This window comes from Papaver somniferum, chromosome 2 (assembly GCF_003573695.1).
Source record: "Papaver somniferum cultivar HN1 chromosome 2, ASM357369v1, whole genome shotgun sequence".
Classification (NCBI taxonomy): domain Eukaryota; kingdom Viridiplantae; phylum Streptophyta; class Magnoliopsida; order Ranunculales; family Papaveraceae; genus Papaver; species Papaver somniferum.
In genome coordinates, this window is record NC_039359.1 from 100,181,953 (window position 1) to 100,193,717 (window position 11,765).

The window sequence follows — 11,765 nt, forward strand, 5'->3', positions numbered from 1 at the left end:
ATGCATTAGTGTCATTGTCCTTGCTTAAAGATGGAGTGCCAACCATGCTACTTCCTCTTTTTTTTGAAGCATCATTCTACTTCCGATTATTTTTTTCTTTGTTTTGATTGGGGAAATTACAAGTACTCTCACAATTTATGTGCGAAACCAAAATACGTGAGACAAAATATAAAGAATAGGAAAAAGGATAAGTATAGTTAATTTTTAATCGGACAAGATTGTAGTCAATCACCATCTAGCATCATTGATGCATGTAATACTGGGGAGACAATACCTGTCATCATATTCAAGTCAAAGTTGATTAGAAAACCATATTTAACTCACCGTAACATGCATATGCACCATTGCAAGCACAAAATTCTACGTACGCCATTTTTATTAATTAAATTTCTTCGCATAACTTTTATATGTATTTAATATTTTAAACAAAAACATCCAATAATAGCCTTGCAGTATGAGCTTACAAATGAGAATGCTAGGAATGAAACCTATGTACGTCCCAAATTGTTTTCTTTATCGATCTCAGATTGGTTACTAACTAATAATTATGTCTTGATTTGTTTACAAGGGTGCATCCCTTTTATCATTTCCTGTTTCTAGCGTACGGAACTCAAGCTCTTTTTTATCTCTATTATATTTGTTCCATCCAAGATCTTCACAACTACAGTAAAAACTCCATATATTAATAGACTTGGGACTTCATAAAATTATTAATATATGGAGTTTATTAAAATAGGGAGGTATACCCAAAAAAAGTTGCTCGACAAGAAGCTTTAAACATGCTTGACAAAGTGGAAATATTTTAGCTTCAACAAGAAAGTGCACATAGTAACGAGGTCTTAAGCATATGTAAATCAAAATATGCGATAACTATCTAAAAAATTACATCCTTTTCTCAAACAACTATAGATACATATTTTTCTTTATCTTAAATTTTGGTGTAACAAGATCTGTAATATTCAAATTATATGGAGGTAAATTCCTTACGGTGGGACTAAAAAAATCTATAAATATTAAAATGTAGAGTTTATCACTATCTATAACTGGCCCAAGTTGGGACCATGATTTTTTATTAATATATAGAGTATATTAATATATAGAGTATCAATATATGCAATTTTTACTGTATATGAAAAAAATAAATAATCATGCCCATCTTTGGTTTCCATGGGCAAATATACTTTCAAATGAATTATTCTTGAGGAATGTGGTTAGTAGAGGTTGATTCAAAAATAACCACAACTCTTAAAGAGGACAAAAGCTTCAATCCAGCGCCCTATAAATACGGAGTATGCCCTATATGTTTGTTCCTTAGTGGTGTTACATGATCAGTAAAAGGTTATTTGAGGCTTGAATAGACAATGACTAAGAGGTCCAGAGGAGTCATTGACATTCACTTCGTTAAATCAACAAGTACTAAAGATTATATGTGCAAAACATATCGAAGACAATTCTTTCCGAATCTCTTACTCTACCTACAAGATCCATCAGATATATGGAGGTCTTAATTATAACCATGAACTAAAACTAGTGTTTAAATTTCAAAGCTTAACTCTTTATAAGTGTAACTCTTCTCTTTGGATCAGTATGAAATGCGAGAGTAATAGATCTTAGGGTTAATCATCCAAGTATAAAAGGGATTATATGAATAATTAACACACAATTAAGAAATCATATGATAAGTTACAGACAAAGGGTCATATGTACCATCTCCCTTAGGACGGAAAAACCATCTAAATATGTACAGAAACAGCACCAAAATTTCCATTATGATTACGTCAAAATAAAATAAAATTATATAGCATTTTTATGAAATATCAAATTTGTATTTTTACCGTTTTATTATTATCTTGTGTAAAAAAAATAATAATAATTCAATAGGACGTGTTAAGTTGGAATTCATCTTTTTGATAAAATAATATGGCTCAAACAGGGAATAAAAGAAATAAACAATAAAAAATAGTGGTTTAAAGCTGTATTATTACATAATTTAAGGATAAGGCCAAAATGGATTAAGCTTATGCACAAACATTCTTATTTTGTCTGAAACTGGTTATAAAATTGTTATAATGTGTTTCTTTGGTTATAAAAAAAATATAAAGAGCTCAAACTGGATTAAATCTCTACGGATAAGAAAAAAAATCACCATTTTCTAATTTAGGGTTTTATTTTTCTTTCTTAAAATTAGAGTGTAGTGCCATTGGTGATGATCCAAGACAATATCTGATTTTGACTCCGACCTCTGGTGGTCCAATTTGAAAGTACACATACATAATTTTTACTTAATTTAACTCATAATCGTACTGAGCTTTACATACACTGATTTTATAACAATTCAATTCACACGGGAATTCAAATATTTAAGATACATGATATTATATTACGGGAATTCACGAATTTAAATACGCTCGATATATATATGGAATGCACATACACACAGTATGTGTACAATGGTAGCTGATATATGGGGTGTGCATGCAATTATATGAAAAGTCCATTGTAGGTATTCTGGTTTTGAATTTCAATGGAAAAATATAAGCATGTTCCAGGAAATCTAGGATTGCATTTCACCAAGCAAGTACTATGCTCATAATTTTCTTATAGTTATCTCTATATTTTGTTCCTACTTTGTATTTGGTTTTATTTTCTCTTTTGTTATTTGAATGTAATTTATTCTATGTTTGATGATTTGCATATAAAAATACTTTTTTCATTGAAGAATCTAAAATTAATTTTAAGCATATTTATAGAAAAGGAAAAACAAAAGAAGCTCACTAAACCTGCATAACACAATCACTTTTTCTGATGGCCGAATTATCTTAGTAAAACATCAACGTTATCGAGACGGGGAAATTCGAAAAAAAATCAATCGTCTGAAAGAGTTTTGAATGTATCGTGATCTCGGAGAAACTTCTACCGATAAAGTAAACGCATATAATGATTGCATGGACCAAAACAGGCAAGAATATATTAAAAACAAAAGGATTAGCTCCAAAAAATTTAAAAAAAATATCAAAATTTGGAGAAAAAAATAACAAAATTTATGAAATTGGAATAAATATTTTTCATGTGATAATGTTGTACTGCAAGCCCTTGATATTTTTTTTCAAATTAGTTAATTTGTATTTGATTTAATTAATTTATTAAATGTGTTATTAGCTTTTGAAATTATAAGCTTATCAAAATTTGTATTGTTTTTTATCAGTATCGTTTATTTTTTAACAATATTAATTTTAAATGTGGATCCATTATATGATGCGAGAAACAGGCCCATGCATAGTACTCTTTACAAATTTTTTGGAGGTGGTACTGGTATGGATGCCTGTTTGAGCCAGAACAGTGCGTTGAAGTGGCTGGTGATGGATACATTTTTTTTGTATTTGCATGATTTATTGCATCTCTTTGTTGTACAGGTGGTTACATTATTTTTTTTTATTTTTTTGACATAACTGTATCCCCAATTCTCAATGGATTTCAATCTTCACGATTTTATGTTATCTTTATAATTTATGTTTTTATAACGTTTTGTTTTGTTTTTTTAGCACAAGGAAGGAGTTGAGGGATAATGTTGATGGTGATTTTTTTTTCCTGAAGCAATGTTAATGATGATGGTCAGGTCGATAGCTTACTTAGTGTTGTAAAATTATACAGACCATGAAAACTGTAGAAAGTTTGGAATATCATGGTACATGAAGTTTGATGAATAACTAAATCCCTATTATCACCGGTTAATCACACTAATAGGATTTATTGATTATTGTTTTAGGAATCATTGAACCATATCTAGGAGCACTTTGTTTGCTAACAGAGACAACTAAGATGTCATATTTCATTTAACGTTGACATGACATTATTACTTAATGATATTTGCTTATTAGGACATGTTTGATAATATTATTCGAATTTGAGTAATAAAAAAATTGAAGATCTTTTAAAGAAGTCAATAAGAAATTTACCTATCTCTAAATCTAGAGCTACCAATTTGCATTTTTTTTGTACAAAAGAAAAGTTTAGTGAGTGTTCTAAGATTATCAGTAAAACGTATAAAGCTTTTTTTATATATTTTAAACAACCAATTTATTTTTATTTTAAGCAGTCAAATGGTTCTATAACTTTTTCTAATCATTACATTTTATCCACATTGTGTATTCCCAACTATTCACTGGCCATGTAATTATCCAAAATTGTTTTGGGAAACACCGCAACAGTATTAAAAAGACTTAGAGAGGATGAGTATCCAAAGGTTTTTAAGATCAGTTTAATTGGTAAATGTCCGTGCTTTTTTTATTGAAAGGATATATGGCAATTGATAACTTAGAACCTTGCGTTCTCCACATCCAGTTGAAAGTACCAGTTTTACTATATACTCTTGCAAGATGGGGATGTTCTGGATTCAAATATATTATACAAGCTACATGATTAGCTAAGAACCAGAGTCACCAGACCTTAGAGATTTATTTACCCTATTAGGTGGTTGATCAACTGGGAAAGGTTCAAAGCTAAGAACCAGCAGACCTTACTGGAATTTGTCACCTATTTGATGATTTGCATGTAAAAAAAAATTAGATTAATTTGGCGAGAAGAAAATTAAGAAGAAAGACCATTAAGCTAAAAACTTCCATGTACATCACAATTATAATAAAATACCAAGATAACCACATGACATAACTGGGATAGAGGAATTTATAATATATAAAGTTTTTAAAAGAACACTTTTTGAAACTATATGTATGACGATCTCGGTGACACCTGTACTAATGAAATAATGATTGGGTGGACCAAAAGAGGCATGAATATGTGAAATCCGAAGCAAAAGTAAATACATTAGTTCCAGAAATCAAGGAAAATATTAAAAGCCCGTGATTTTCATTTTTATTTTGATTGGACTTTTATATTACTACGAATTCAATTAGTTTTTAGAGTTAGGATTGCATTTTTATTAGTGTTCTAATATTTTCTAGTTTTAATAAAAATAATTTTAAAATATGCATCAACAAGAAACAGACTCGTGCATCGCATGGGTGAGAAACTAGTATTGTTAATCTGTAACATTTGTTTTTTTTTTCTGAAGCTTCCTCAAGATACTGAATGTCATCATATCGGGCATTTGCAAAGTCACAAAAGGAAATCTCTTGTGCCTGTGTTGAAAATTTATATCTTTTATTATGTGTAGTTTGTAACGAAATCTCTATCTTTTGTTATGCCAAATAGATTTGAAAAAAAACTTCTACTAATTGAACTCCCTCCAATCCTCAAGAACTTAAGTTTAGTGTGTCAATCAAGTGTACAGTAAATAAAATCTTTATTGATATGCCACGAAAAAAAAAATACACTCGTTACTAAATTACAGCGAAAATATGCTTTTTGCAGTGACCAAGAGAACAATGTGCTCCTTTTTTGCATCGATTATTGCATGAACCACAATGTCTAGGGTTATGAGAAGGATTAATGCATTTCCCCTGGCAACACGTTTTCGGGTACTTGCATTTATGGCCACACCTGCCGCAGTTATTTTTGTCTTTCAAGATATTCACACATTTCTTCATGCAACACTGATTAGTTCCCGGTGGAGTTCCGTTTTTAGCATTCTTGCAAATCATAGGGTTATTTTGACATGTTAATGGAAATCTTCTTGGTGGATGCTTCGGCTTGCGATTGCCAAGGATCTTACTTACACCTTGTAAGCATTTTTGGGCATTATCAGTTTTTTCCATTTCGAAGTACTTGAGAGAAGTTGCTAGCCTGGCTGCGTAATATTCATCAGCTGCAGCATTATACTTACCTTCCTGTCTTCTCATTGGTATTTCACCGGTGACATCAATGACTGAAATCATGATCGTAATAGTCAGTATGAACAATAGCTCCATTAGTCTCTTCATGGTGATGAATATAGAGATAGCACGAATTGAGGTTTGAATAAGGTTCAGGAGGAAAAGGGTCAGAAGAGAAAGAGGTATGTAAGCTTACAAGACGAGAGAAATATGAAGTTAAGAAAAGGGATGGAGATACAAATGGCCGGATATGGTATATATATACAGGATATTTTCATGGGGGATGTAGGCTCAACTTTGACTTGAGGATGTTGAAGTGGAATATACAGTAAAAGTAATTCGGCTTAGCACGCCAGAGATTTTGAAAGAGACTGTCTTTGGTAGTTTTGTGGTATATTGAAAGGCCAGATTAGGTGATGAACTAGCTAGGTCCCTAAAGAAAATATTTTCCTATTGATTCTAGCAAAATTTTGGTCGATCAAGTGGATAGAACTTTTGCAAACCGTACTTCTTCGTGTCAATCTTGCGCGTCTGAAAATTTTACTGAGAACTAATGCGGCCTTTCATTCCTACTGTTGAAACTTGAAAGAGTATAAAGGTCCTGGAGTAGGATGTTGAAAGTTGAAACTTGCTAGTGGGTGTTACCGTCCAACATTAGGATGTTGAACTTATCTTCCCTCGGTGGATAAGGATGCAAAAAGAAAAAAATCATCGAGGCTGGTTATTGATTTTGGTTATATATCATTGGCATGGATTTACAACTGAGAGACATGTTTAACTTCCAGTTATAAATGGCGATGAACAACTCCTAGGGTTACCTACAACCAAGCAAAGGAGAATTGAGTAAGAGACTCGAGTATCCAGTGGCTAGTTACTATCACTTGAGCCAGTCATCATATAGAGCATAACAAAGTTTCTAATCTGTCCTTAAGACTTGCCAGTAGCTTCTGAGGCCCCAAGTAATTAACTTGGCCTTTTTGCTTGCAGAATTTAGATAAAGTGATGCCAAGAGGACCATTCACAATCTGGGAGTACCCCTCTCATCGTCAAAGTACATAAATATCGTTGGTCAATTTAGGGGATTGATCAAAGAAATGGGTTTGCCAAACTGTCAGATAACTTCACTTGTCCTACTCAGCGAGTAGAAAGTTGAAACCAGCTTCAAAGTTCATCTTTCTCTACCCTTTTACCTAGACAAAGACACTACTTTTAAAGGCTCCTTGACAGCCTTTTTCAAGCATATCCGTATCGAAATTTTTCTATACCAAGGCAAGGACTCAATGAGAGAGGATACATGACAGGCTTCATCTCCTGGTATCTATTTTACACCTCCTGTTGTGCTCATTTTTTATAGAAATGTAAAACACTTTAAAAAGAACATAAAACAAAAAAAAATCCTCTTCTAATCTATTATCATTTGTGTCGAGATTATGAGATAGTGTGAGATTAAGTTTGTCAGCAGAACTCTGCCACTAGAGTTTTAAAATCAAAATGGTTTCTGATCTGTGCAATACCAGAAGAATTTGATTTAACCGCATAAAATGTTTAGTGAAAGTATCCGTGTAATAAGATCTGAGAGTTATGGCATCAAGTTGTGCAAATATCTCATTAGCCTAGGATAAAGCGAGGTATGACATGACCTTATGGCGTTTGCAGTGTCTATTATATCATATGGACCTAAGGTTGAAAGCCTGCAGAAGGAAACATTAGGAGAAAATTACTTTCCAAAAGATGGGCCTAGTAATTCTTCAACTACCAAATGTTTGAGGACATTTTCCAAATGTTCTAGATGTCCAATACATGGTGTTTTAATATAATTAAGGAACGGCTATTGTAGAAATTTCTCCCTAGGCACACATCCAAGGATGCATATTACTGGGACTTGGATGGATCACATGTTTGTCATCTCATTCTATCCGGGTCGTATTTGTTGGATGTGCATGACGATAGGCGCAACTAAATAGTTGGTTTAACTGAATAAATATGGCTATAATGTGTACCTGCATCTGATAAAGACGTAAAGATATATATGTAGAATCTATTTACAGTATTACATGTAGTATGCGTTTCAAGAGTTAAACTCAGTCAGAGCAAACAATTAGATGTACATTTTACATGATCTGCGCCCTAGTCTGGGACAGTTTTATGTTTTGATCGATTACTCTGAGGCAGTTTGATGAGCAAAAATGAAAAAGAGCATCGACCTTAGCGTACCTGTTGCTTTGGATACTCCCTTGGTCCAAAAATGGTTGATCCAATCCTCACGTTGGTGCTTCCCATTTCAATCTGTCAAAACAACATACAGATTAAGTAAAAAAGTTCGAAAAATATATTCTTAAACCTCCACATTTTACCTAGTTGCATCATGTGTACTATAAGTTCAGCTTCGCAGGAACCCTCCTAAATAGCTACTAGACAGAAATTGTACAACCGAAATGTGTGACACCGGGATTGATAAAGTAAGTACCACTAGTTATTATATAGTAAAATTTATCTGGTAAAAGCATAAGAAATACATGTTTGATGAAAACTCGGCCTTCTTTTTTAACTAGCAAGAGAATGAGGATGCGACTTTAGTTATGTACATTTGAATAATATACACTCCAAACTAGGAGCATGAATACCCTGATATGAAAATTTTGATAAAACAACAAAACCTTTTCTGCTAAGATAGTAACTCAATATTTCCTTTGAGAAATGGAAGGAAGAAAATCAAGTGCTTCAGCACCTAGTCTAGAACTCCTTTCTGCTAATAGAAATAAAAAATTTAAAGTCTCAAAAACAGCAGTTTAACCCATACACACCGCTTGCTCAAAATCACCGGACATGCCCATGGACAGCTCACAGCGCTCTTCTGTTATTCCAAGCGCCTTGCAAACCTCAATTCTGCAGTTTTTTAACGACTGTTTCAACAGTACAGAATCTATGTGAGGCATTAGAAACTAAAGAAGAAAATAAAGCTAGTAACTAAGTGTGTCTATTGGAATCATTACCCCGAAGTTCTCGGGAGTTGATGTATAGTCTGGCATTCCTATCGTCATTAGGCCAGAAAACTCAAGGTTAGGGCACCCCAGCTTAACATGTTTTACGAGATTTACACAATCTGAAGGTTCAACACCAGATTTCGCTGTAACAAAAACCACACAAATGAAAACAATTAACCTTTCTCTTTAAGGAAAATCAAACACTTTATCAGCATTCAAACATATGCTAATGGTCAGTTGAATTGACCCTATACAGTAGAATCTATTGACGGTCAGTTGTATCTGGTAAGCATAAAACCATAATGCCAAAATATACTTTGATGCCTATTTTTCACTTCAAATTGTATCTGATCAGTTGAATTGACCCTGTGGCCTCCTACATTGATATCATCTATCATGGTGGTTATTGAATTTGAATGTAGAAGCGCAACAGGTAAATGGTAAAGAATAATAGCTAAATGTCGAGGGAATCATGGAGAAAACCATTATTAATAGATTTTTGAGGATTTGTACATCTTGTATCGTTACTCACAAGCTTCACCACTAGTATTCACTTGAACCAAAACCTTCAAAGGCTCCCTTCCAGCGTTTCCAATGAATCGGTCGAGTTGATTTGCAATCTGTGAAGCACAGAGACCATGGAGCACCTAATAAGGGGCCTGATATTGAACGGGGTAAAAATGTTTCATAGTTTTTGAAGATTCATGGCAAGAAATTCAACATCTTCAACAAAACATGTAGAGTTAACTCGTAACAAAAATACTGATGTAATAAACTCGGTAGTGGTATTTGAAGTAAACTAATTCAGTATTACATTTGTATTTGAAGTACTGTGTCTTTAGTTTTACCCCGAGTCATCATGTATTGTAATGGTTCTCATCTACTGAATTCAACTTTTATCAATTGACCAAAGATACAGGCCTTACGGCATGGTATAAATTAGAGGTATTTGAGCACATGCAGTTCCTAGAGAAAGACGGAAAGTCAAGGCACAACAATGTCAATAGAACTTCAGGGACTACAAAAATAGCAGTAGTACACCGACGTACATACAACAACAAAAGGCTTCTACAGTATAACAGATAATAGAGTAATTTTACCTTCTCATTATCTACGCTCTCAAACATGGCAAGACTGGGGACTGCAGCTGTGTATGGATAAAGGTTAGTTTGCATCATAATCCGAGTGCGGCAAAAAGACAATATACATAAAATGAAAATCAGTATCTATAAGACCATTAATCAATCCGAGACATTAAATGTTTAATGATCTATGAAGACTGCAATATGGGGCTCCATCGAGAATGATTTCCACGATGGAGCTCATTTTTAGATGCCCATTTTCGAAATTACAATGCTATGAAATGTCACAAAAGCTGAAACATAAAATATGATGGTATACTTCTCAATTAGTAGTCAAAATCTAAAAGAATAGGTGTGTAACAATAGGCTAAAACTTATTTATGAATATGATACTTGTAGCAAGGGGCAACAATCAGCCATGGCACGGTTCACATGAGAAACTGGCAACAAGATTAAGTACAAGTTCTCACTAACAGATATCATGTGCGTAAAAATCAACATTGATTTGGGTGAGAATAGGGTTGAGAAAGATTTCAAAAGTACAGTACTGGAAGATATTCTTAGTTTTTGGAACCTGAAAGAACAATGCAGTTGTTTCCAAAGAATTCTGCTGTAGAATCGCACATCCCCCCTGAGCACCAAATCTTGCCTAGTCAAATTTTAACACCCTGAACCCTGGAGCTAATTTGATGCATTCACTCTGAAAAATTGTTAGCTAGCCGGTTGAAATCAGTTGGATTTGGTTCACCGAAAACAACACTTGTAAATCGTTTCTCCTAACCATTTCCTATTAATTCGAGGCAGCTGGAAGTGAGGCGCATTGGTGTACTTTATCAAACAAATTATTTTTACTATAATTTACTTTATCAAACAAATTTAATCAGTGTATTCTTTTGTGGCATATCAATGAGCTTTATTTACTGCACATTGACACACCAAACCTAAGTTCTCTTGGTTGGGAAAATTCAATCAACAGCAGCAAATTGCAAACCTTATTGGGCATAAATCGAAATCAAGCTAAATTGAAAATGTATACCCTAGGTTACAAATCTGATTACAAACTCTACATAACAAAGAGATTAAAAACTTGAACATACCCAGAAGAGATTTCACTTTGTTACTCTGCAAATGCCCGATATAATGCCATTCAATATCTAGAGGAAGCTTCAGAAATTCAACAAAATCACAAATTAACAATATTTAGATTGAAAAATCCAAATTAAAACGTAGGATAAAGAAAAGCGGATATAATATATATGTATACCTGAGGAGCTTTTTCGACGATTTCCTGAACATAATTTTCACCGAAACAACGGTGACCGGCATCATAAAGTTGGCGAATGAGAGACACTGGTTTTGTCTTGCTTACACCTACAACTCTCACCTGCTCAGCCTTACGTCCTGATTTCTCAGATGCTTGCCGGACTCGATGCAGAACCGAACGTAGAGCACTTACTGCTGCGCCCTCCACAGCTGGAGCTGCCATTATCAATATTTCTTCTTCTTCCTTTCTCTTGGATCGGATTGAGTTAGTTTTTCATTTCTAAAATTCTAATGTTGTCCAGTATTATGGTTTGATCCTATTGTGTGGGACGAGATTGTGTTATGTGTACGAATCCGAGTCACTTGAGGTTTAGTACTAGTGCTAGAGAACCGGAACGGTTTCTGTTCTTAGTTAATTCCATTACGATCAACTTTTTTGTATTCATGACTGAAAAAACTGAATATCATTTTAGTGAAATTAAGAATTATGGTTTATTTTGTTTTGGAGCGTACAGTAAAAATTAACCATTGGTCAATTTTTGGGATTACTAAAAAGAAAAACAATTATTATTGATTTGAAGCATGATTAAAATAAAAGTCGGGATTTATTTTAATTTTGATTAAGAAGAAAATTTAAGTTTAATTGTTATTGAAAATGATTGAGA

At 33.4% G+C, this 11,765-nt stretch overlaps 2 protein-coding genes and 1 non-coding gene across 3 annotated transcripts; all 3 read right to left on the reverse strand.

The window, feature by feature from the left end:
* Positions 1–205: 205 nt before the first annotated feature.
* Positions 206–288, reverse strand: LOC113354882. The gene has a single exon (XR_003362085.1). It is a non-coding gene; the product is annotated as a small nucleolar RNA U31b (small nucleolar RNA).
* A 5,043-nt stretch (positions 289–5,331) lies between these two features.
* On the reverse strand, positions 5,332–6,179 carry LOC113353762 (stigma-specific STIG1-like protein 1). The gene has a single exon (XM_026597261.1). The coding sequence runs from the start codon at positions 5,877–5,879 to the stop codon at positions 5,340–5,342; it is 540 nt and encodes a 179-aa protein (XP_026453046.1). The 5' UTR covers positions 5,880–6,179; the 3' UTR covers positions 5,332–5,339.
* Positions 6,180–7,768: 1,589 nt separating this feature from the next.
* LOC113353763 (pyridoxal phosphate homeostasis protein-like) lies at positions 7,769–11,431 on the reverse strand. The gene is made up of 7 exons (XM_026597262.1): positions 11,102–11,431; positions 10,935–11,001; positions 9,856–9,902; positions 9,288–9,375; positions 8,765–8,898; positions 8,576–8,674; positions 7,769–8,057 (listed from the first exon to the last, which is right to left on the reverse strand). Exons 1-7 carry the CDS (start codon positions 11,321–11,323, stop codon positions 7,977–7,979), a joined length of 738 nt encoding a protein of 245 aa, XP_026453047.1. The 5' UTR covers positions 11,324–11,431; the 3' UTR covers positions 7,769–7,976.
* Between the last annotated feature and the right edge of the window lie 334 nt (positions 11,432–11,765).